The sequence below is a fragment of the Heptranchias perlo genome, chromosome 30, assembly GCF_035084215.1.
Source record: "Heptranchias perlo isolate sHepPer1 chromosome 30, sHepPer1.hap1, whole genome shotgun sequence".
Taxonomy (NCBI): Eukaryota; Metazoa; Chordata; class Chondrichthyes; order Hexanchiformes; family Hexanchidae; genus Heptranchias; species Heptranchias perlo.
The window spans coordinates 2463405-2490384 of NC_090354.1; the positions used below are offsets into that span (position 1 = coordinate 2463405).

The 26980-nt window shown below is 46.6% G+C and overlaps 1 protein-coding gene across 3 annotated transcripts in view; it reads left to right on the forward strand.

The window, feature by feature from the left end:
• odad4 (outer dynein arm docking complex subunit 4) overlaps positions 1-26980 on the forward strand; it is a 63743-nt gene that overhangs the window by 29425 nt on the left and 7338 nt on the right. The window contains exon 12 of one of the 3 annotated variants that reach the window (XM_067969348.1): positions 19543-19620. The exons of the other annotated variants lie outside the window; for them this stretch is intronic. Coding sequence (XP_067825449.1) covers positions 19543-19620 — 78 coding nt within the window. The remainder of the gene's footprint in view (positions 1-19542; positions 19621-26980) is intronic. 3 annotated transcript variants of the gene reach the window in all.

Consider the following 26980-nt stretch of genomic DNA (forward strand, 5'->3'; position numbering starts at 1 on the left):
GTGAAATGCATTGGGCTCCCACCCCCTGCATCAAGCGTGCACCGAATGGGGCGATGGGTGCAACAGGGATTGGGGGCCAAGGCATGGAGTGTACGCTGGTCTCATTAGCCCCTGGATTGTGTTTCAATGAAGCAGCTGCCTCACACTGTGGGTGATGTGCCTGGGCTGGTGCAGCAGCTGCTCAGAACCCTTTTGGAATGGGTGTCCCAACATGTTTTTTTTTTTAAATGTGGCCATCCATGCCCACCACCCATGTGGGCAAATTGCATGGTGCACAACAGCCAGCCGATGGGTCTTGAATGACAGCTGATGCTTCTGGTGCATAAGAGACATACTGGCACCGCCAGTAAATTATGTAAGTGAGCTGACCTGGCATTATCCAATGTCATGCCGCAGTTTTACTGGATCACATCATCATTTGTCCGTTCTAGTTACCTACCCAAGTTCTCTTTTGAAATCTTTTCCTGATTTCTCACTATAGAACTCCTTATGTACTTCCTGTGTTATTTATTGCATTATAATCACAAACCCTCGATAGCTTCTGGGAAATATCCGAAAGAATATGAAAATAGATTCCTTTGTTAAAATTGTAATAGTTTTCATAAAGGTGCGGGATGTCGGTGGGGGAACACTTTCCATCACACGATCAAACACTCCCATGACAGGTATAGTACAGGTTAGATACAGAGTGAAGCTCCCTCTACACTGACCCATCAAACATTCCCAGGGCAGATAAAGCTCCCTCCACACAGTCCCATCAAACACTTCCAGGGCAGGTAAGCAATCAAAAAGGCTAATGAAATGTAGGCCTTTATCTCAAGGGTGCTGGATTACAAAGGGGAGGAAGTTATGTTTCAATTATATAGAGCCTTGGTCACACCCCATTTGGAGAACTGCATTCATTTTTGGGCACCAAGCCTCAGAAAAGATATATTGGCCATGGACAGGGTGCAGCGCAGATACCAGGGCTTAGAGGGTTAAATTATGAGGACAGGTTGCATAAACTTAGCTTCTATTCCCTTGAGTATGGAAGGGTGAGAGGTGATCTGATTGAGGTGTTTAAAATGTTAAACAGATTCGATATGGTAGATACATCATATCTATCCAATGTACTTATCGGTACGGTGTACTTGCTACCTGTGGGCAAAAGGATGAAGGCTGCAGGGTGGATGGCCAGAATGGTAACCATAGCACAGTGGAGCAGGAGGCAGTTCAAGGCAGGGGTGGGGCAAAATAGAAATAGAAAAGTTGTGGTCATATGGGATTGGAATGGGACCAAGGGAATTAGGGGTTACGGGGAGCAGGCAGGAAATTGGACATGAATTTAGATTTGAGGTTAGGATCAGATCAGCCATTATCTTATTGAATGGCGGAGCAGGCTCGAGGGGCCGATTGGCCTACTCCTGCTCCTATTTCTTATGTTCTTAAGGTCCTATAATATAGGGGGATAGATATCATCCTCTGCATTCAAGAGTCCTGAACGGTGTGTTGCCGAGCTGGTGATAGGGTAAGGGATATCTCAAAGTGGCTGGAAAGGAACTTGGAAATGGAGGGTGAAGAACCAGTTGTTGTGGTCCATGTAGGATTGGCATAGGGATAGACAGATCAGGAAGATGAATGCGTGGCTGGAAGTGTGATGTGGGAAGGAGGGATTCCATTTCATGGGCCACTGGCACCAGTACTGGAACAGGAAGGAGCTGGGATGCTGGGATGGGCTCCACCTGAACCAGAATGGGACCAAGGTCCTAGCAGAAAGGATAAATAGGGCTGTGGATAAGACTTTAAACTAGTAAGATGGGGGGAGGGATCTGGTAGAAATAACACTAGCCTGAAATTAAAAGAAATAAGAGATGAGAGAAAAGGTCAGACCAAGGAAAAGGGTAAGGGTAATATGAATGGTCAGGGAACAGATAAATTTATAGAACACAAGTATGAAATAACTGTTAAAAATGAATTGAGAAGAACGATTAATAAAAACAAATTAAATTGCCTGTACAGCAATATATGAAACAAAACTGGGGAACTGGAGGCAATAATTTGTAGAGGGGAACTGGAAACATATGTAGTATGAATAACTGAAACATGGCTGCATGAAGAACAGGATTAGCAGTTAAATATTGCAGGATATAACGTATTTAGAAAGGATAGGGAAGAAGGGGGTGGGGTAGCTGTACTAATTAGAGATAATATAATGGCAGTAGAAAAACCAAGACATAACTAACATTAAGCTAGAAACTGAATCCATATGGATTGAGATATCGGATAAGAAGGGATCGATCATGCTAATAGGGGTATTCTACAGACCACCTAATAATGGAAGCGAAGTAGAGGAAGAAATATGTAAGCAAATCTATGAAATGAGTAAAAGACATAGAATATTAATCATGGGAGATTTCAACTACCCCCAAATAAACCAGCAAGAGCTAGTGAAAGGGAAAGAGGAATGGAGTTTTTACAGTGTGTACAGAGCTCCTTTGTTACCAAAATATAAGAAGCCCAAGAGAGGAATCACTGCTGGATCCAGTAATGGGAAGTGAACCAGAGCAGATAAGAAGTAAGCATAGGGAAGCATCATGGCAATAGTGATCACAACATAATAAAGTTTAAGATAATAAACTTTTATATAATAAAGAACAGTCAGCACGGATTTCAAAAAGGAAGGTCATGCTTGACGAACCTTATTGAATTCTTTGAAGTAACAAAAAGGGCAGGCAAGGGTAATGCATTATATGTAATATATACTAAGGTCAGAGCATGTGGAGTCAGGGAACAAGTAGCAGAATGGATAGCAAGCTGGCTACAAAACAGAGAACAGAGAGTAGGGATTAAAGATAGTTCCTCAGACTGGCAAAAAGTAGGAAGTGGTGTTCCACAGGGATCGGTGCTGGGACCATGGTTGTTCACTATTTGCATTATATGATTTGGACTCGAGAATTGGAAGTACAATTTCGAAATTTACAGACGACACCAAACTGGGGGGTATAGTTAATACTGAGGAGGACTGCAACAAAATACAGGAAGACATTAACAAACTTGCTGAATGGCATGTAAATGGCAAATTAATTTCAATATAGTGAAGTGGTGCATTTTAGCAGCAGGAATAAGGAGGCCATACTTCTTGGGAAATAAGAGTCTAAATAGGGTAGAGGCACAAAGGGATCTAGGGGTACAGATTCACAAAAAATTGAAAGTGACAACGCAGGTTAATACGGCCATAAAAAGTGCAAACAAAACACTGGGATTCACTTCTAGAGGAACAGAATTCAAAAGCAGAGAAGTTATGTTAAACTTATAAAGAACCTTGGTTAGACCACACTTGGAGTACAGTGCACAGTTTTGGTCTCCATATTACAAAAATGATATAGAAGCACTGAAGAAAGTGCAAAAAAGATTTACAATAATGATACCAGAAATAAGAGGGTACAACTATCAGGAAAGACGGAAGGGGCTGGGGCTCTTTTCTCTAGAAAAGTGAAGACTGATTAGACCTGATAGAGGTCTTTAAAATTATGAAGGGGTTCAACAGGGTAGACGTTGAGAAGATGTTTCCACTTGTGGGGGAAGTCCAAAACTAGGGGCCATAAATACAAGTTAGTCACTAATAAATCCAATAAGGAATTCAGGAGAAACTTCTTTACTCAAAGAGTGGTGAGACTGTGGAACTTGTTACCACATTGAGTGGTTGAGGCAAATAGCATCGATGCATTTAAGGGGATGCTAGATAAGTACATGAGGGAGAAATGAATAGAAGGATATGTTAATAGTAAGATGGGAGAAGTCTTGTGTGGACCACAGAGCTACCTCCCAAAAACCGTAACTGTAAACTGGGCACATCCACTCACTCTGCACTTATGGACTTGGGTGTTGTTTAAGGAACAGAAATTCAGTACAAACAAGGGATTTGCGAGCACAGCTCAGCATCTGATTGGACGATTTGCAGACACAAGCGCTACAAACAAAAGCAAGAGTCAGATTTCATTTTAATGTCCTTCCTCAGAATTCTGATTCTTAATGATGAGGCTGATTAGACGAAGTAAAATTTGCAGGATTGAGTAGAATTTTTTAACCTACTCATTTTAAACCACAATAGGCTCGCCAGTGGTTGAAGAGGCCAGCAAGTCAGAAAAAGCTGAAGATGTTCCTGAATGTGAGGGTAGGTTCCTAGTGTAGCCAACTCCAGGTGCCATCAATATGTACTGAGTCAAATCCTCGTCTGCCCCTTCTCATTTACTTCCCTGCCCTTCAGTTCCAATTTGATAGCTTCCTGAACCATGAGTCATATGGGCTGTGCCTCTTCCATTATTAGTGTCATCTGCAGACCAGTTTTGTGCTATGGGCTCATGGCCTCTATAAATTGCTCTGAGACTGGAAACTCCTGGGGCCCTTCCAGGATTGTGGACTATCCAGATATCAGAGACTTTCATTGATTGGTGTGGACTTTATTTATTGCCTGGTTCAATTAATGGAAGCCAGTGGCTAACCCGCTGTACCCTAAAGTCCCACCTTGCCTCGCTGTATTACAACTGGGCTACATGCTTTAACTGACAGCTGTGGCAAAACTGGTGACGGAAGAGAATTAGTTTGTATCTTTTGGGGGAGGGACGTTTGAGGGAGAGGGACCTTGTGTTAGGAAAATTCAGTGGAATGGTAGCAGCTGGAATAAGGGAGGAGCATAGACTCGCACTCCCATGACCAAACACTCCTGTAACACAACAACCAAACACGGTTTCTAGGACTATATTAGGTAAGGTTTCATGGGACAGAATTTTGGCTGCATCGTGGCTCCACATCACGTGACGGCTTCATCGCTGCTCCACGTCACTTTGTGGATAGGATAGCTCCATTCAATCTGCACTCACAGAATCGAATGCTGGTTACAGCACAGGCACTTGGTATCAGGAGGGTTTCAGCCAGCATTGCCTGGGATCCCATCAGTGAATTAGCAGATACCAGCACTTCAGAATGTTATTTGCATTTAGTTACCCAGAAACTTTGGCGTCTGGCCCTGAAATTCCGATCAGTGCGCCCCGTCAGCGGAAGTGGGGTGAAGGGGCTGCAAGTGAGGATGCCCAGACCCCTCCCAAATTACAGGGATCAGGGTCATTTACATACCCAGGGCGTCTGCGTCAGCAGTGTCTCCCCAACCACAAAGTCAGAGCAGCTTCACGCTGTCCCAGTGTAGGAAAGGAGGCTAGGAAAGGGCCAAAAAAAAGGTGCATTTTAAACCTGCAGCTCCCTGTGGAGCCAGTGCGGCATTTTAGAATTAACTGATCCTCAGTGATCCCCCCACCCCCCCATGAAAGAATTTTTGGGCCTCTCCTGGGCTTCACTGCCACTAACAACAGCACTCAGCAGGCGAGTTTCTCTAAAGTCTGCCCAGAGTGTATTGTCTGGAATCCCCACCCCAAGATATGCCCCCTTGATTTAGGGGGCAGGCCGTAGATTCAGCAGCCTTGTTTCCCCCCCACCCCAGAATTTCTCCTAAAGACACCAATGGTGCAGAATCTCGCTGGAACTGGGTTCGCACTCCCCCCCCCCGCCCCCAGTCCCACTTACGCCAAATTGGAATTTCGGAGCCTGATTTATGAGACTGATTAGAGATTCATAAACAGATAGAATGTAGTTTGCGCACTTCAGTAGGATTTTGTGTGATCTTCTGTTTAGATGGGCTAACCTCCACCTCGTCTGATTCTGTGTGTGAGTTTCGATCGTCTGGAAGTGGCCACGTTACTGACTCTTCTTCTCGGGGTAGGTTCTAAGTACCAGTACAGTGCGTGTCGTCACCGCCAGACTGCAGTTATACCACGTCACACCCTCTTTCTCATTTGTTCTCTTCCTTTCCCTGCTAGGGTTGCTAACACATTCCTGGAGGTATTATCAAATGACCTCCAACCTCCTTGCCAGTCAAACAGCCTTTTTCCTCATCTCCAATATTGTCCAAAGTGTTCAAAGACGACAACAACTTGCATTTATATAGCGCCTTTAATGTAATAAAACGTCCCACAGGAGCATTATCAAACAAAAGCTGACACTGAGCCCCAGAGATACTAGGACAGGTGACCCAAAGGTAGGTTTTAAGGAGTGTCTTAAAGGAGGAGAGTGAGGTAGAGAGGCAGAGGGGTTTAGGGAGGGAATTCTACAGCTTAGGGCCTAGGCAGCAGAAGGCACAGCCACCAATAGTGGAGCGATGCAAATCGGGGATGCCGGAATTGGAGGAGCAGAGATCTCGGAGGGTTGTAGGGCTGGAGAAGGTTAGAGAGATAGGGAGGGGTGAGGCCCTGGAGGGATTTGAAAACACGGATGAACATTTTAAAATAAAAGGGGTTGCTGGTCTGGGAGCCAATGTAGATCAGCAAGCACAGGGGTAGTGGGTGAACTGGACTTGGTGAGAGTTAGAATATGGGCAGCAGAGTTTTGGATGAGCTCAAGTTTAAGGAGAGTGCAAGGCCATGAGAGCACTGGGAAAATCAAGTCTGGAGGTAACAAAGGCATGGATGAGGGTGTCAGCAACGGATGAGTTCAGGCGGGCGGAGACAAAAAAACACTTTTTTCTTAACGTCCATATGACTTTTCTCCTGGTTGGCTTGCGGTCGTATCCACCCTATTGCAAACCTATTCTCAGCAGTCCCTAATTTCACATAGGGCAGCTATTGGGCTGGTCTGCTGGGGGAGAGGGTTCCTGCTCCTGATTGCTATACAGCGAGCTGTAGCTGGACACACACACGTGGATAGCAGATGAATGTGGGATCAGCTAGAGCAGTAACATTCTCCAACAACTGACTCTCGCTATCCCTACAACCCAGCTCTTTGTCCAGGCTCATAGGTGAGGAATGGTCCCTAGAGTGAGGTAATGAAAGGCTGGCACTGTTTAATTATACAACTCCCCCCACCCCAAGCCTTCATCTCCATTAAATGACCCTGTTACATTAGTTTGCCATTTCTGCTGTCTAAAAAATATTGACAGTAAAAGTGCATTTCCATATGTGTACTGTCCAGTTTTCCCAATTGGAGCTCTGTGTGTATCAGCTACTCTGCGTTATCAATAGGGTTGCAATAGGGTGGATACCACTGCAAGCCAACCAGGAGAAAAAGTCATACGGACATTAAAAATAAGTTTTTATTTGTCTCCGCCCTGCCTCAACTCAGCCGCTGCTGATAACCTCATCCATGCCTTTGTTACCTCCAGACTCGATTTTCCCAGTGCTCTCACTGCCTTAAGGGCAGTGTCTATACATGGCCACAGAGACAGGGAAAGTGGGGCAACAGCCTTGGCAAATTGAGCAAAATACAATGGGACTGCGTGTGGAGATACAATGAGGGAGGGGCTGGTGGGGATTTATTCGGGGGGGGGGGGAGGGGGGAAGTCAGCCACTTCATTTCCAAAATGACCTGATAATTTCCCTCACAGGTAGCTAATAGATTTAAGAATAGATGCAGCAAAAAGTGAGGAGGGAGGGAGGGAGGGAGGGAGGGAGGGAGGGAGGGAGGGGGGGGGGGGGGGATTGAAATAGAAGTTACCACAAGTACTTACATAAAATGGCTAAAGGCTGCATCCAACACACAACCAGCTATTATTTGGGAACTGAACTGCCCAAGGTACTCACACAGGCTTCAGTGCAGCCTAACGCCTAATCCCATCCCCGGTACACATTTGTAAATACTCATCCTCAGCCCATATCCCCCACCCGCTATCCTCAGCCCATATCCCCCACCCGCTATCCTCGGCCCATATCCCCCACCCGCTATCCTCGGCCCATATCCCCCACCCGCTATCCTCGGCCCATATCCCCCACCCGCTATCCTCGGCCCATATCCCCCAACCGCTATCCTCGGCCCATATCCCCCACCCGCTATCCTCGGCCCATATCCCCCAATCACCCAGCCCATATCCCCCATCCGCTATCCTCAGCCCATATCCCCCACCCGCTATCCTCGGCCCATATCCCCCACCCGCTATCCTCGGCCCATATCCCCCACCCGCTATCCTCGGCCCATATCCCCCACCCGCTATCCTCGGCCCATATCCCCCACCCGCTATCCTCGGCCCATATCCCCCAACCGCTATCCTCAGCCCATATCCCCCAATCACCCAGCCCATATCCCCCAATCACCCAGCCCATATCCCCCAACCCCAGAACACACATGTGTAAACCGGCCCTGCCGCAGTCCTTCAATCCAAGCCAAGCCACAGCGCTGACACCATTACCCACCTGCACGACAGCTTCATGGATCTTCCAGTCACAATGAGTCCGTTCCGCTCGCCCGTCGTCGGCCGCTGACTGACGGGCCGCTCCGCTCGCGCTCCTTGTGGACGTTAAATTCCAAATTCCGCGGCATAACTGCCACCCTCGCACAGCTCGCGGGCCCGCTCATGCGCATTGAAGCAGGACTGGCCTTCGCACCCGCCCATCAAGGCTTTGCCTCCTCTCATTGGCGCACTGTTACTGCCCATCAACTGCTCAGAGCAGTGGATCACAGGGACAGGAGGAGGCCATTCAGCCTCCCCAGCCTGTTCCCCATTCAGTTAGATCATGGCTGATCTGTATCTTAACTGCATCTACCCGCCTTGGTGCCCAGAAGATCAGTCCTCAAAACCCAGGAGACTCCAGGACAACCCAGGAGGGTTTGCAATCCCATCTATGCTGCTCCCAGCTGGCTGCTGTGACACCCATTGCCAGCTCACCACCTGATTTTCATCTATGGACTACACCTCACTTAAACTGGACGTGGTGGTATAAGAAGAGACCAGTACGTATGAATGGCACTGAATTAGCGCAGAGCGACTTAGAAAAAGACCCCACGGTGATAGAAGGCCGAACAATAATGACAGCAATAAAGCACAAGTGTCTGCACTTATGCTGGGCTCCAAATTGCACTGAGCAGACCTCACTTGGGTTCAATTCTGGTCTCTGTGCTACACAGCAACATCTATTTGCATTTATATAGCGCTTTTAGCATAGTAAAACATTCCAAGGGGTTTCACAGGATCACTATCAGACAAAATCTGACACTGAGCCACATAAAGAGATATTAGGATTGGTGACAAAAAGCTTGGACAAAGAGCTGGGTTGTAAGGAGCAAATTAAAGGAGGAGAGAGAGGCAGAGAGGTTTAGGGAGAGATTTAGGGCCTAGGCAGCTGAAGGCACGTCCGCCAATGGTTTAGTGATGGAAATTGGAGGCCATGGAGCAATTTGAACACAAAGATGTGAATTTTAAAATTGAGGCGTTGCCGGACTGGGAGCCAATGTAGGTCAGCGAGTACAGGAGTGATGGGTGAATGGGACTTGGTGCGAGTTAGGTTTGGGCAGCAGAGTTTTGGATGAGGTCAAGTTTACGGAGGGTATAGATAGGAGGCTGGCCAGGTGAGCATTGGAATAGTCACACAAAGGAACTATGTAGGCTGGAGAGGAAGCTGAGAAGGGCAATAAGACTGATGGCAGGTGTAAAGGCAATGAGCTTTGAAGAAAAACTTTGGTGGGGCAGTTAGGCCTCTGGACAGATGGCTTCTATGGAAGAGAGGGTAATAGAGGGATGGGCTTCAATGTGAGAATTAAGATTCTGGAAAGATGGTCTTCAATAAAAGAGTTAGGGTACTAGAGGGGTGAGTTTCAATCGAAGAGAGGGTACCAGAGGGATGAGTTTCAATGGGAGAGTTCGGATAGTAGAGGGATGGACTTCATTGTGAGAAATAGGATACTGGAGGGATTTGCTTCAATGGGTTGAATGGCCTTTTCTCATCCTTGACTGTTCCTCCCTATTTCTTCTAAGTAAGAACCAAACATAATCTATACATCGCGAGGAAAGGAAAAGCAGCAAATAGTGGCAACACACAGCAGGTCCATCAGCGTCTGAAACAGAAAAGGCAGGTTAACAATTTGGTGGGACCTTCATCAGAACACCCACCTGAAACATTAACCTGTCTTTTCTCTTCAAATGCCGACTCATTTATCCAGCATTTTCTCTTTGTACATGGATGGTGGGATTCCCTCTTTTTAAAGTATTTTGTCTCCTTCCCTTCTTTTGTTCCTCATTGTAACACACACTTTTTCTGACTAGAGACCTATTCCTAGATCTTTACAAATAATCTGTAACTGGACCATCGGAATGTGCCGAGACTGAGCAGCATGTGATTCTTCCTTTCATTCAGCAAAGCATCAGGCCTCACTGGGCACCTCCTCCACCGTGACCCAGCACCATGAGACCTGTCACCATGTGGCACTGTACGTTGGTCTTCCATTGAGCCTCCAATGATCTCCATGTCTTTTCTCGTTGTTCAATTTTGTTCCCTCTCCTTCCTGAAATTGGGGACTCATATTTCCATAAAGCAAACTACTGCAGATGCTGAAAATGTGAAATAAAAACAGAAGATGCTGTAAACACCCAGCAGGTCAGGCAGCATCTGTGGAGAGGAAGGTAAGGTTAAACTTACAGATAGAAAGCTCATCGACCCAAAACGTTAACTCACCTTCCCCTCTCCACAGACTTGTCTTTCCATACAGTTCCACTAATGGTGTCCAATCCCTTCCCCATGGTCAAATTGTCAGTCAGCATTTACTGTCTGGGCTCACACACAAAGGAGTCAGGCAGGATTGTAGGAAGGTGCCCAGCACCCTGGAACTGTACCTCAGCAAGAGTCAACCTTCTTCAGAACAGAAGGCAAGAAAATTAGAAATAACAGATTAAGTATAGCTCGTATGGTTGAATGGATTTTGTGTAACCTGCTGTATTTATCCAATAGACTCCCGAGCATCTACAGATCAAAAAATCCATCAGAAGCACAGTACTAACCACACAGATGTAGACTGGGCTGAGAAGGGTAGGTTCAGAGTACAGCCAGCACCTTCTGCAATGACTATCGAACCACAATTCCTGCGGCAGATTCTCGTCCGCTCTTTCTCATTTTGTTCTCTGCTGAAGTTCTGATTTGAAATGCTCTTCCTGTTGTTCCTTGTTATCGAGCACACTGACAAGTTTTCATGGCTTCTTATTGGCTCGTTGCTGTTTGTGGGATCTTTCTGTGTGGAAATCGAGGGGTCGTGTTTGCCTACGCAATGGCAGTGACTGCATTTCAAAAGCTCCCTTGTCACTGTCCCCACCAATGTGCTTTAACATCAGAATAGCAGCCCCACACTGTGATGTTTTAATGGCACAAGATGCTTTTTTTTTATTCGTTCACGGGATGTGGGTCTCGCTGGCAAGGCCAGCATTTATTGCCCATCCCTAATTGCCCTTGACAAGGTGGTGGTGAGCCTCCTTCTTAAACCGCTGCAGTCCGTGTAGTGAAGGTTCTCCCACAGTGCTGTTAGGAAGGGAATTCCAGGATTTTGACCCAGCGACGATGATGGAACGGCGATATATTTCCAAGTCGGGATGGTTTGTGACTTGGAGGGAACGTGCAGGTGGTGGTGTTCCCATGTGCCTGCTGCCCTTGTCCTTCTAAGTGGTAGACGTCTTGGGTTTGGGAGGTGCTGTCGAAGAAGCCTTGTCGAGTTGCTGCAGTGCATCCTGTGGATGGTACCCACTGCAGCCACTGTGCGCCGGTGGTGAAGGGAGTGAATGTTTAGGGTGGTGGATGAGGTGCCAATCAAGCGGGCTGCTTTGTCCTGGATGGTGTCGAGCTTCTTGACTGTTGTTGGAGCTGCACTCACCCAGGCAAGTGGAGAGTATTCCATCACACTCCTGACTTGTGCCTTGCAGATGGTGGAAAGGCTTTGGGGAATCAGGAGGTGAGTCACTCGCCGCAGAATACCTAGCCTCTGACCTGCTCTTGTAGCCACAGTATTTATGTGGCTGTTCCAGTTAAGTTTCTGATCAATGGTGACCCCCAGGATGTTGATGGTGGGGGATTTGACGATGGTAATGCCGTTGAATGTCAAGGGGAGGTGGTTAAATTCTCTCTTGTTGGAGATGGTCATTGCCTGGCACTTGTGTGGCACGAATGTTACTTGCCACTTATCAGCCCAAGCCTGGATGTTGTCCAGGTCTTGCTGTATGCAGGCACGGACTGCTTCATTATCTGAGGGGATGCGAATGGAACTGAACACTGTGCAATCATCAGCGAACATCCCCATTTCTGACCTTATGATGGAGGGAAGGTCATTGATGAAGCAGCTGAAGATGGTTGGGCCTAGGACACTGCCCTGAGGAACTCCTGCAGCAATGCCTTGGGGCTGAGATGATTGGCCTCCAACAACCACTACCATCTTCCTTTGTGTTAGGTATGACTCCAGCCACTGGAGAGTTTTCCCCCTGATTCCCATTGGCTTCAATTTTACTAGGGCTCCTTGGTGCCACACTCGGTCAAATGCTGCCTTGATGTCAAGGGCAGTTACTCTCACCTCATCTCTGGAATTCAGCTCTTTTGTCCATGTTTGGACTAAGGCTGTAATGAGGTCTGGAGCCAAGTGGTCCTGGCAGAACCCAAACTGAGCATCGGTGAGCAGGTTATTGGAGAGTAAGTGCCGCTTGATAGCACTGTCGACGACACCTTCCATCACTTTGATGATGATTGAGAGTAGACTGATAGGGCGGTAATTGGCCAGATTGGATTTGTCCTGCTTTTTGTGAACAGGTCATACCTGGGCAATTTTCCACATTGTGTGGTAGATGCCAGTGTTGTAGCTGTACTGGAACAGTTTGGCTAGAGGCGCGGCTAGTTCTGGAGCACAAATCTTCAGCACTACAGCCGGGATGTTGTCGGGGCCCATAGCCTTTGTTGTATCCAGTGCACTCAGCCATTTCTTGATATCACGTGGAGTGAATTGAATTGGCTGAAGACTGGCTTCTGTGATGGTGGGGATATCGGGAAGAGGCCGAGATGGATCATCCACTCGGCACTTCTGACTGAAGATGGTTGCAAACGCTTCAGCCTTGTCTTTTGCACTCACGTGCTGGACTCTGCCACCATTGAGGATGGGGATGTTTACAGAGCCTCCTCCTCCCGTTAGTTGTTTGATTGTCCACCATCATTCACGACTGGATGTGGCAGGACTACAGAGCTTTGATCTGATCCGTTGGTTGTGGAATCGCTTAGCTCTGTCTATAGCATGTTCCTTCCGCTGTTTAGCATGCATGTAGTCCTGAGTTGTAGCTTCACCAGGTTGGCACCTCATTTTTAGGTACGCCTGGTGCTGCTCCTGGCATGCTCTTCTACACGCCTCATTGAACCAGGGTTGATCCCCTGGCTTGTTGGTAATGGTAGAGTGAGGAATATGCCGGGCCTTGAGCTTATAGATTGTGCTGGAATACAAATCTGCTGCTGCTGATGGCCCTCAGCACCTCATGGATGTCCAGTTTTGAGCTGCTAGATCTGTTCTGAATCTATCCCATTTAGCACGGCGGTAGTGCCACACAACACGTTGGATAATGTCCTCAGTGCGAAGACGGGACTTCGTCTCCACGGGGACTGTGCGGTGGTCACTCCTACCAATACTGTCATGGACAGATGCTTCTGTGACAGGTAGATTGGTGAGGATGACGTCAAGTAGGTTTTTCCCTCATGTTGGTTCGCTCACCACCTGCCGCAGGCCCAGTCTGGCAGCTATGTCCTTCAGGACTCAGCCAGCTCGGTCAGTAGTGGTGCTACCGAGCCACTCTTGGTGATGGACATCGAAGTCCCCCACCCAGAGTACATTCTGTGCCCTTGCTATCCTCAGTGCTTCCTCCAAGTGGTGCTCAGCATGGGGGAGGACTGATTCATCAGCTGAGGAAGGGCGGTAGGTGGTAATCAGCAGGCGGTTTCCTTGCCCATGTTTGACCTGATGCCATGAGATTTTATGGGGTCCGGAGTCAACATTGAGGACTCCCAGGGCCACTCCCTCCTGACTGTATATCACTGTACCGCCACCTCTGGTGGGTCTGTCCTGCCGGTGGGACATGACATCCCCAGGGATGGTGATGGAAGAGTGGGATTAATAGTAGTGGGGACAATGGTGACAGGCATGAGATAAAAGTGGGTCTTTCTTGGTTGGGAGAAGAACTTTTTAGCTGAAGTAAAGCACAATGGGACTAAACCTGTTGGTACAAGTGAGGACAACCACAGAACAGACTCAGATAATCATCAAACATGGCTTTATATATGTTCAGTGATGCTCATAGAGGCTTAGTATTTTTATCAATGAATGTTCCTCATTAAGCTACCTTATCGCCATCTTTCTTTTGTCTCTGCACTAATTTTTGGGCTCATTTTCTGACTTAACGCTGCTGACAGGCGGTCTCACCCACCGGAAAACCGGAAATTCAGACGTGGACTGTGCACAATTTTCTGAATATTCAAGACCGTGGCCCAAATTTCCATAATATGGTCTCGGTGGGTGAGGCTCCCCACCGTTGGAACAAATTCAGAAATGATCCCTTACAGGCCAGGTGGACAGTGGTTGACCTTAACCCCACATCTTCAAGACTCTGCTTTGTAAGCGGACACTAGGAAGCTCGGGACAGTGTGTTGGGTATGGGTCTCTCCATCATATGCCCAGGCACCACTCATTGTCTCCCCAAAGTGATGTACCTGAGATCAAACGATCGCACCTTGTGTTTCACCACGATGTGCACGGCTCTCCATCGAGATCCAACAGCTCCGTGATTTAATGTGTTTGTGACTCCGTAATGCACTTTACATCTATTTCCCCTTCTCCAAAATACATTCAGACCGGAGCTATCTCCTGAAGACTGTAACTATAAATGGTGCACGTCCGCTCACTCTGCACTCAAGGATTTGGGTATTGATTAAGGACCAGGAGTTCAGAACAAATAAGGGATTTGCGAGCACAGCTCAGGATCTGATTAGAGGATTTACAGACACGAGAGCTATAAACAAAAGCAAGAGTCAGATCTCATTTTAATGTCCTTCCTCAGAACCCTGATTCTCAATGATGAGGTTGATTAGATGAAGTAAAAGTCACAGGAATGAGTAGAATTTTTTAACCTCTCAATTTTTACCACAATAGAATCTACAGTGTTTGATGAGCACATAAGAACATAAGAAATAGGAGCAGGAGTAGGCCAATCGGCCCCTCGAGCCTGCTCCGCCATTCAATAAGATCATGGCTGATCTGATCCCAACCACAAATCTAAAGAACATCAAGTCCTAAAAAAGCTGAAGATACTCCTGAATATGAGGGTGGGTTCCTAGTGTAGCCAACTCTTTGTGCCATCAACAATATGTACTGAGTCAAATCTTCGACTGGCCCTTCTCATTTAGTTTCCTCTCCTTCAGTTCAAATTTAACTCCTTCCTAAAGCATGGTTCACATGGGCTGTGTCTCTTCCATTATTAGTGTCAACTGAGGAACAGTTTTGTGCTGTGGGCTCGTGGCCTCTATAAACTGGTTTTAGACTGGAAACTCCTGCGGCCCTTCCAGCACTGAGACTGCCTAAACTCCGAGGACCCTTCCAGGATTGTGGACTGCCTGAACTCCTGGGGCCCTTCCAGGACTGAGACTGCCCAGATACCAGAGGCTTTCATTTATTGGTCTGGGATGATTTATTGCCTTATTCCATAAGGGGAAGCCAGTGGCTAACCTGAAGTCCCACCTTGTTACACTGTATTACAACTGCTCTCCATGCTTCTTTAACTGGCGGCTGTGGCAAAACTGGTGACGGAAGAGATCTTGGCAGGGGAGGAGTTTGAGGGAGAGGGGCCTTTTGTGTTAGGAAAATTCAATGGCATGGTAGCAGCTGGTACATGCACTCCCATAATGTCAAAAGCACTCCCTTAACCCATAACAACCAAGCATGGTTTCTACGACTATATTGGGTAAGGATTCAAGGGAGAGAGCTTTTGCTGTTCTGTTTTGGAAGCTGAATTTTCCTCTTACTGAAGGTCTTTCTCCCCTTTCCCCATTCTGAGTGTCCCTGTCACACACTGAGAGGACCAGTGGACAACCTGCTGTGTACCGGCCACCAAGACATCCTCACACCGATCAAGGAGAAAAGTCCCACCCCCTGCAGCAGGCACCTGGACTCACCAGGCACCTCATAGATCAGCAATTTGTCAGGATGGAGATTAAACCCGTGTCCAAGGTTTACTCGACGGCTGAACTGCTGCTCGATGTTACCCGGTGGCTGCATTGCTGCTCTGTGTTACGGGATGACTGCATTGCAGCTGCATGTTAGGCGATGGCAGCATTGCTGTTCTGCAGCTTTGTAATCACGGTGGCTCCATTATCACAGACTCGGGTGCTCAAGTACAGGAAGGTTTAAGCCGGCACTGCCCGGGATCCCAGCAGTGAATTCCCAGATACCAGCACTTCAGAGTGTGATTCGTATTTAGTTGCCCGGAAACTTTGGCGTCTGGCCCTGAAATTCCGATCAGTGGGCCCAGTCAGCAGAAGATTCAGCCCCTTCATTCCCGCCGTCACCACCAGAATTTTCCGAGGGTCGTCCAGTGGATCAGAATCTCGGCGGAAGTGGATTTGCCCCCCGAGTCCCGTTTACTTCCTCACCCTAATCTTCATCCTATGTCGGAGCCCGGTTTCTGAGACTGATTTTATTCATAAACAGATGGAATGTAGTTTGCGCAGTTGAGAAGGATTTTGTGTAATCTTCTATTTTGCTGGGATGTCACCTCCACCTCGGCTGATTCCGTGTGTGGGCTTCGATCGTCTGAACGTGGCACCGTTTCTGATTCCTCTCCCCGGGGGTAGGTTTTCCAGCCGGACCGCAGTTATACTGTGCATCACCCTCTTCCTCATTTTGTTCTCTGCCTGAGTTCTGATGTGAAGTCCTTTCACTACTAGAGTTGCCAACTCTGGTTGCAGGTATTCCTGGCAGTCTCATCAAATGACCTCCAACCGCCCTGCCAGTCAAACAACCTTTTTTCCTCCATCTCCAATATTTTTTATAACTAATAAACAAAAGCGTTCAAAGAAAACTTTAAAAAGACACAATTTTTTTTAATGCCCCTGGTTTGCTCCCAGCAGTGGTCCAGGAGATTAATCTTTCATATCTGGAGACTCCAGGACAATCCTGGAGGGTTGGCAACCGTATGCCCAGTAGTGCCTCGTTACAAATAGGGCGGCCGTTGGACTGGTCTGATGGCGGGGAGTGGGCTCCTGCTCCTGATTACTAAACAGTGACTGCGTTCACACAGAGCAACGTGCCCATTCATAACCACAGATACGGGGAAAGTGGGACAACAGTCTCTTGGCAAATTGAGTAAAATACAGAGGAACTGTGTGTGGTGATACAATAAGTGAGGGGCTGTGGTGGTATATTGAGGGAGGGGCTATGTGTGGTGATACAATAAGGGAGGGGCTGTGGTGGTATATTGAGGGAGGGGCTGTGTGTGGTGATACAATAAGGGAGGGGCTGTGGTGGTATATTGAGGGAGGGGCTATGTGTGGTGATACAATAAGGGAGGGGCTGTGGTGGTATATTGAGGGAGGGCCTGTGTGTGGTGATACAATAAGGGAGGGGTTGTGTGTGATGGTATATTGAGGGAGGGCCTGTGTGTGGTGGTATATTGAGGGAGGGCCTGTGTATGGTGCTATATTGAGGGAGGGCCTGTGTGTGGTGGTACAATAAGGAAGGGGCTGTGTGAGATAGTGGTACTTGCACTCAATGGCCCCATACTAACCCCACAAACTCTGGTGTGGTCAGTGCTGGAGTGCACCATCGGGCGTGACCTTGGAGTAAAAAATTTCTAATGGGAAAAGTGCAGATCAAAAGCCTCTTCATTTAAAAAAAGACTACTTTTTTTTCTACTTCTGTCCTATGGTGTGGGGCAGGGATCAGTTACCAAGTTTTGAAATGAACTTTCATTAGCAGCAAATCCAGCCCCTGACCCAAATCCTTGCTCTGTCCCTTTCCTGGCCCCCTGTCCGGCTTTGGATCTGGCAAAAGGTGGCAAACCCCAAGTCTTGGGCCCTGCAGCAATGCCACTCAAGGGCATGTGGGTCAGCAGCTCCCAGCCTATCAACTATGCTGCCCTGAGTTGGCTGCTGTAAGGCACAAGATGCCCAGTGACAGCTCACCTTCTGATCTTCATCTATGGACTCCACCTCACTCAAACTGGATGTGGCAGTGTAACAAGAGACCAGTGTGTGTGAATGGGATTGAATTACTGCAGAGCGATAATAGGCCGAGCGCTTTCAATGTTCAAACAATCTGGCAAAATAATTAAAAAGCAAATAAAATGCTGGGATATATAAGGAGAGCAGTAAAGCACAAGTATCTGCACATGTAGGGCTCAAAAATTCACTGGGCAGTTCTCACTTGGACTACTGTGTTCAATTCTGGTCACCGTGCCACACAAAGGATCTACATGGATTGAAAAGGGAGCAGAGAAGGGCAACAAGACCCCCTAATGGCAGGTGTACAGACAATGAGCTGCGAGGAAAGACTTTGGTAGGACAGTGAGACGACTAGAGGGATGAGCTTCAAAGGAAGAGTTAGGATACTGAGGGGATAAGTTTCAATTGGAGAGTTAAGGTTCTAGAGGGATGGGCTTCAATGGAAGAGTTAGAGTGCTAGAGAAGAGAGGGTGCTAGAGGGATAAGTTTCAATGGGAGCGTTAGGATAGTAGCTAGGCTTTGATGCTGCAATGGTCTTTTCTCATTCTTGACTGTTCCTATCTATTTCTTCTAAGTAAGAACCAAATGTAATCTATACATAGCGATAAAAGGAAAAGCAGCAAATAGTGGCAACACACAACAGACCCATCAGCGTCTGAAACTGAAAAGGCAGGTTAACAATCAGTTGGGACCCTTCATGAGAACTCCCACCCGAAATGTTAACTTGTCTTTTCTCTGCAGACTCCGATTCATTTATCCAGCATTTTCTCTTTGTACATGGAGGGTGGGATTCCCTCTTTTTAAAGTATTTTGTCTCCTTCCCTTCACTTGTGCCTCGGTGCGACACACACTATTCCTGACTGGAGACCTACTCCCAGATCTTTACAAATAATCTTCTGTAAGTGGACCATCAGAAGGAGCTGAGACTGAGCAGCATGTGATTCTTCCTTTCATTTAGCAAAGCATCAGGCCTCACTGGGCACCTCCTTCCCAGTGACCCGTCACTGAGATCTGTCACCGAGTGGCATTGTACCTTGTCTTCCATCGAGCCTCCGATGATCTCCATGTATCCTTTTTCATTTCTCAATCTTGTTCCCTCTGCTTCCTGAAATTGGCAACTCATATTTTCAAAAACAAAATACTGCAGATGCTGAAAATGTGAAATAACAGATCATCAGGTCAGGCTGTGCCTGTGAAGAGGGGAAAGTAGGGTTAATGTTACAGATAGAAAGGTCCTCAACCCGAAATATTAACCCACCTTCCTCTCTCCACATACTGATATTCTCAAACAGTTCAACCGATGGCGCCAATCCATTTCCCCATGGTCAAAATGCCAGCTGGCATTTACTGTCTGGGCTCACACATAAAGGGGCTCGGCCCAGGTGTAGGAAGGTGCCCAGGACCCTGGAACTGGAGCTCAGCAAGAGTCAGCCTCCTTCAGGAGAGGAGGCGAGAAACGTAGAAAAAACAGATGAAGTATAGCTCGTACAGTTGAACATATTGTGTGTAACCTGCTGTATTTATCCAATAGGCTCCCAAGTATCTACAGATCAAAATATTCCTCGCACACCCAGGAGTAGCCGCGCAGATGTAAAGTGGGCTGACAAGGGTAGGTTCAGAGTACAGCCAGAACATACTGCAATAACTACCGAACCACAATTACTGCGTCAGATTCTGGTTTCCTCTTCTGTTCTCTGTCCAAGTTCTAGTTTGAAATATTCTCCCTGTTGTTCCTTGTTATTGAGCTCACCCACAAGTTTTCATCTCTTATTATTTACTCGTTGCTGATTGTGGGATCTTGCCATGCGCATATCTGGGAGGGAGGGGGCTGGGGGGGTTTACCGACACAACAGCACTTCAAAAGTAATCCATGTGAAGTGCTGAACATGTTTGAGAGGCGTATTTAGGTGCTGTTTAATTGCCAGTCGTCACCACATTACCTCATGTGTTGATAATACAATGGCTGGTAACCGATATAGTGAAATGCATTGGGCTCCCACTCCCTGGAAAATTGGGCAGGGAGGCCTGAAACCTGCAATATTCCTGAGGCACCAAGTGTGCCCCAAATTGGATTGGGGTCCAGAGCATGGAGTGTGCACTGGGCTCATTAGCCCCTGGATTGTGTTTCACTGAGGCAGCTGCCTCACACTGTGGGTGATGTGCCTGGGCTGGTGCAGCGGCTGCTCAGAACTCTTTTGGAATGGGTGTCCCAACATGTTTTTAAAAAAAAATGTGGCCATCCATGCTCCCCACCCTGCGCCTGGTGCCCCACCACCCATGCTGGCAAAGTGCCTGGTGCACAACAGCCCTTTATCGACTGCTGGTGCATCAGGCGCATCATGAGAGACATATTGGGAGCCCCAGTGAATTGTGCAAAATTGCCCCTGAGTCAAAAGGTCATGGGTTCAAATCTCACTCCCCAGAGTTGAGCACAAAATCTGGGCTGACACTCCAGTGCAGTTAAACAGTCTGCCCTCTCAGGTGGATGTAAAAGATCCCATGGCACTATTTTTTTGAAGAAGGGCAGGGGTTCTCCTGGTCAATATTTATCCCTCAACCAACATCACTAAAACAGATTACCTGGTCATTTATTTCATTACTGTTTGTGGGACCTTGCTGTGCGCAAATTAGCTGATGCATTTCCTAAAACTACAACAGTGACTACACTTCAAAAGCACTTACGAACATACGAACATACAAATTAAGAGCCCCTCGAGCCTGCTCTGCCATTTGATACGATCATGGCTGATCTGATTGTGACCTCAACCCTACTTTCCCGTCTACCTACTATAACCTTTGACTCCCTTGTTAATCAGGAATCTATCTAACTCAGCCTTAAAAATTCATTGGCTGTAAAGCTTTTGGACGTCCTGAAGTTGTGAAAGGAGCTCTATAAATGGAAGTCCATTCTAAATGGGCTGGCCTGGCATTATCCAGTGAGATCAGCCTTTTTTCCCCACAGGAGCTCGTAGTGCCTGGTGTCAGTTAAATGCCTCCCAAGTCACATTTTAGGCCCTCTTTATTCATTGCCTGTGAATTACCAGGAGGAATTGAAAATGTATTGGTTTTTCAGCTGGACCAATCCCACAAGCTGTGTGCTGCGCTGTTTTATGATGTTTATTGAATGAACAGTTGAATATTCACTTGCGACTGGGTGCTCATAAACTGGGAGTTGTGTAAGGGCTGACTCTGCCTTACTTAGTAAAATTCGACAGGGTGATAGAATGAGGGAGGAGTGTATACCAGACTCAAAATGGGGCAAGATTCTCCCTGGTGAATATAGGGTACAGTAGTGTAGTGGTTATGTTGCTGGAGGCTGGACTAATAATCCAGAGAATGTGAGTTGAAATCCCACCATTCCAATTTGAGAATTTGAATTCAGTTTTTAAAAAAAAATCGGGAAATATAAAGCTGGTACCAGTAAAGGTGTGATGTGGAGATGCCGGTGATGGACTGGGGTGGACAAATGTAAGGAATCTTACAACACCAGGTTATAGTCCAACAAATTTATTTTAAAATCACAAGCTTTCGGAGATTATCTCCTTCGTCAGATGAATGAATGAAAAGGTTCTCAAATCAGTAAAGGTGACCATGAAGCTTTCGGATTGTTATAAAAACCCAACTGGTTCACTAATGTCCGTTATGGAAGGAAACCTGTTGTCTTTACCCGGTCTGGGCCTATATGTGACTCCAGTCCCACACCAATGTGGTTGACTCTTAACTGCCCTCTGAAGTGACCTAGGAAGCCACTCAGTTGCACCAAACCTGGGCAACTAGGGATGGGCAATAAACGCTGGCCTTGCCAGTGATGGTCCCATCCCGAGAGACAAAAATTCCAATCGGCACTGTTCCCATTTGAATGTTTACAGTTCTTGTAAGTTTGGCTCAGTGGTAGCACTCTTGTCTCTGAGCCAGAAAGTTGTGGTTTGAAGCCCCACTCTAAGAATTGAGTACATAATTGAGACTGACACTTCAGTGCAGTATTGTCGGAGGTGCCATCTTTTGGATGAGACGTTAAACCGAGGCCCTGTTTGTGCATTCAGATGGATGTAAAAGATCCCACAGCAGTATTGGAAGAGCAGAAGTTCTCCCTGGTCATTATCTCATTGCTGATTGTGGGACCTTGCTATGCTCAAATTGGTTGCTGTGTTTGCCTACATTAAAACAGTGATTAGACTTCAAAAGTACTTTATTGGCTGTGAAGTGTTTTGGGACATTCTGAAGATGTGAATGATGAAACCAGAGCAATGGGAATGGGAGGTGTGTCCACTGTACTTTTTAGAAATACTTGCAGCTCGGACGCTGAAATGGCTTTTATATTGGTCAAGGCCAACGCAGATGCTGCTAACTCATGTCTCTTGTGCAGCCGACAGCAACCCCAGACTAAACTTAAAAAGAAACACAAAACTCCCCAAACGTTGGAAATCTGAAATACAAGCAGAAAATGCTGGAAAGGCTACTGGAATGTTGGCTTTTATCTCAAGGGGGTCAGAATACAAAGGGGAGGAAGTGATGCTTCAGTTGTACAGAGCCTTGGTCAGACCCCATCTGAGTACTGAATTCCCTTGAGTTTAGAAGGCTGAAGGTGATTTAATTGAGGTATTTAAAATAATGACAGGATTCGATAGGGTAGATACAGATAAACTATTTCCTCTGGCAGTGGAATGCAGAACAACAAGGAATATTCTTAAAATTAGAGCTAGGCCATTTAGGAGTGAAATCAGGAAGAACTTTTTCACGCAAAGCATAGTGAAAATCTTTACTTGCAACCCCCAATGGTTGTGGAGGCTGGGGGTCAATCGAAAATTTCCAAGACTGAGATTGATAGATTTTTGTTGGGTAAGGGTATGAAGGGGTATGGAACCAAGGTGGGTACAGATCAACCGTGTTCTAATTGAATGGAGAAACAGGCTCTAGGGGTTGAACAGCCTACTCCCGCTTCTATGAAACACCAAGCAGATCAGTTGGTATCTGAAAGAGAAAAGACATGAACACCTTTGGATGTCTAGCCTTCATCAGAACTGAAAATTAGAAGATGAGAGTCCCAAAAAGTGCTGAAGACAAAAAAAAAGAATTGCTAAGGCCAACAGGCTGTAAGAGCCCTGAGTAAACCTGATAATGGAGGCTGGATCCACTGTCAGCTGCTTTGGGCCTATGTGGAGCTGAAGAACGATGCAACCACAGCTAACATCGAAACTCAGTCACCCGAATTCCCGTTCAATCGACTGATTTAAGTGTCTCTTCCCAGCCCTAAGAAGAGAACTCGTATTTCAATTGCACCTTTCACAATCTCAGGACATCCCAAAGTGTTTTACAGCCAATGAAGTGCTTTTTGAAGTGTAGTCACTGTTGTAATGTAGGAAACAGGGCAGCCAATTTGCACACAGCAAGATCCCACAAACAGCAATGAGATACTGACCAGATAGTCTGTTCTAGTGATATTGGTTGAGGGAAGAATATTGGCCAGGACACCGGGGAGAATTCACCTTGCTCTTCTTCAAAATAGTGGCTTGGGATCTTTTACGTCCACCTGAGAGGGCCGACGTCTCATCCGCAAGGCGGCATCTCTGACGGTGCAGCATCTTAAACAAAAGCAACAGTCAGAATGCTACTTGCATTTAGTTACCTCGAGTGATGAACAGATGAAGTGTAACCTGCTACTTTCCTACACCAGGGTTGACACAGTCCCAAACGGCAGCTGCGTTTCAAAAACTTGAAGTGTTCCGTGAGAGCCACGCCAGTCATTGGGGTAGGGGAAATTTCTTTATGCAGAGAGTTGTTGGAGCTTGGGGGTGGTTAAACAATAGGCTGTTGTGTCTTTTAACAGAAAATTAGAGAAATATTCGAAGCAAGGGCCATGGGGAGCGAGCAAGGCAGGGGAGTTACTTTCGGATTGCATTAACAAAGAGCCAGCACTGATATGATGGGCCACATGGCTTCTTTCTATGCTGCAAACCTTACTGGTTCTATAGTAGTTCCTCACTGTAGCAAACACAGTGTGCAGTCATCGCCAAGCTGGGGTTATACAATGTCGCATCAGCATCTGCTATTTCTCATTTAGTTCCCTGCCCCCGAGTTCTGATTCGCAAACTTTTCCTGCCAACACTTTTTGTACAGCTTCTCACAGGCTTCCACTCCCTGCTGTTTGCAAAAAATCTCCAGGGAAGAAATGCAGATTTCCTGGTTGGTTTTCCGCCTCTGCCGATCACAGCTCAGTTCAAGTGCCGCACGAACTTGTCACAACACCAAGAATCCAATAAAGGGGAGATTCAAAGTAGATGCTCCTAAGGTTCCGTTTACGAGACAGCCCCATGGTCACAGCCTCCTGCCTATTGAGAGCCACCTCCCTCTGCCAGTGCTAGATGTATACACACTACGTCCTTTTATAGAAAACTCATTCCACCAGTTTCCCCCCCTCGAGGTGCTGGACGTTCACCAGTACCACACCCAGTGCAAACCCAAACACCCAGGCTAGGAGTTTTTTTAGGCCCCCTTTTTATAAGTGGGGTTCGTTTATTTTTTTTTTAAAGTCAGGCAGACCAGTGTTGCAGTTTTTTGTGTGTGTGTTTTAGGCCCCTTTTTTTTAAAAAAAAAACAAAATCAAACCTAAAAATAATAGACAAAGTCAAATAATAATTTTATTATAACGATCCAGGATGCACTCCAGCCCCTGCGGCGCCCGCCGGTCGCGGAAAGCCTCAAGCGTACTGGCAGACACCGCGTGCTCCCTCTCCAGGGCGAGGCGAGGAGTGGAGGGGGGGTGGTGTTAATGAGCCAGGACTCCTGCTACTGATTGCTATCAAGTGAGGACATGTTTGGGCTCAGCTGTGATCGAATATCCTGCTAACTGCCTACGCTCACACATAAGGAATGGTATCAGAAGGTGACGAATGCCCATGGATCACAGCCTTCAAGAGAGGCGGGAGGGAAGAAAAACAGTATTAATTGTTACTGAATTCCATTGGTTGAATATCAAGAAAAACAGTTCAGGTAAAAGTAATAGCCAAAGTATTCTTTGTGTCACCCAGAACCTTCGATGAGGCTGATGAGAGTTTTATAAACAAATTAAATGTGCGGTCCGTGTGATTGAGTAGCATTTGTGCAACCTGCTATTTTCTTCAATTGATACCAAACCTCGTGATGGTCAGTGCCAGGATGACCTTGATGAGCATAAGCACAAATAGGTTCCTAGTGTAACCAGCACCATGTGCCGTCAACAGCAGCGGATAGACTTAGGAGGGTGGGAGGAGGCGTTAGAGGTCCTTCTATATCCAAGAAGATTCAGTGGAAGTGTACCTGCCAGTATAGTGAGGGAAGAGTTTATGTATAGTATCCCAGGGAGAAAAACAATATACAAAATATTTGACCAGGGATTGAACCTGGCCTCACCAAGATCTTAGTCACCCTGTCTGATATCTCCTCCTTTGGCTCGGTGTCAATTTTTGTATGAGCTACGCTTCTGCGAAGCGCCTTGGGATGTTTTTCTAAGTTAAAAGCGCTATATAAATACAAGTAGTGGTTGTTGTCGTCAAGAGCCAGTAAGGGTAATTAGGTTGACTGCATTTGTCGATCAGCCTCTGACACTGGGACTCAGTGCAGCAAGGTGTACTGCTTGCACTGCCCAGCATACCATGGTGGACCAGCAGATGCAAGGACTTTCAACAACAGCAACAGACAGAATGTTCTTCGCATTGAGTTATCCAGACCCACTGATGTTTAGTATTTGAGGTTGATTAGAATTTTCATTAACAATTGAAGTAAAGCTCATGGGACTAAGTAGAATTTGTTTAACCTGCTGTTTTCCTGCATTAGACTCCGAACAGGTTGATGAGGAGATACAATTGGGACCCAAGGTTGATGAACCCTATTCTCCGGGTAGGTTGTCAGTGTAGCCAACACTGTGTGCCATTATCGCCGCACCATGGCACGGTTATACTGAATCACATCCTCGTCGGCTCTTCCTCATTTAGGTCCCTGCACCCGAATTCTGATTTGAAATCATTTCCCGTTCCCTCAATATACAGCTTCCCAGAGGTTTCCTTCCTTGTTATTTATACTGTTAAATCGCAAGCTCTCGACAGCTGCTGGGAAATATGGGGAGGGACCAACTGTGATTAGGTGTGTTCATTCTTCAACTCTCCCAGTTACCTCTCCGCAGCTGCTACACAGTGTGTAACTGTGCAACACAAGATTGGTGAAGTGATACATTTTGGAAGGAAAAAATGAGGAGAGGCAATATAAATTAAATGGTACAATTTTAAAGGAGGTGCAGGAACAGAGAGCCCCTGGAGGTTCACATACGCAAATCTTTGAAGGTGGCAGGGCAAGTTGATAAGGCTGTTAAAAAGCATATGGGATCTTTGGCTTTCTAAATGGAGACATAGAATACAAAAGCAGAGCAGTTATGCTAAACCTTTATAAATCATTGATTAGGCCTCAGCTGGAGTATTGTGTCCCATTCTGGGCACCGCACTTAGGAAGGATGTCAAGGCCTTGGAGAGGGCGCAGAGGAGATTTACCAGGATGGTTCCAGGGATGAGGGACTTCAGTTATGTGGAGAGACTGGAGAAGCTGGGATTGTTCTTCTTAGAGCAGAGAAGGCTGAGGGGGGATTTGATAGGTGTTCAAAATTACAAGAGGTTTTGATAAGAGTAAATGGGGAGAAACAGTTTCTACTGGCAGGAGGGTCGGTAACCAAAGGACACAGATTTAAGATAATTGGCAAAAAATCCAGGGAGGAAATTAGGAGAATTTTTTTCTGCAGTGATCTGGAATGCACTGCCTGGAAGGGTTGTGGAAGCAGATTCAATAGTAACTTTCAAACAGGAATTGGATAAATACTTGAAAAGGAGAAATATACAGGGCTATGGGAAAAGAGTGGGGGAGTGGGATTAATTGGACAGCTCTTTCAAAGAGCCGGCAAGGACACAATGGGCCAAATGGCCTCCTTCTGTGCTGTATGATTCTAT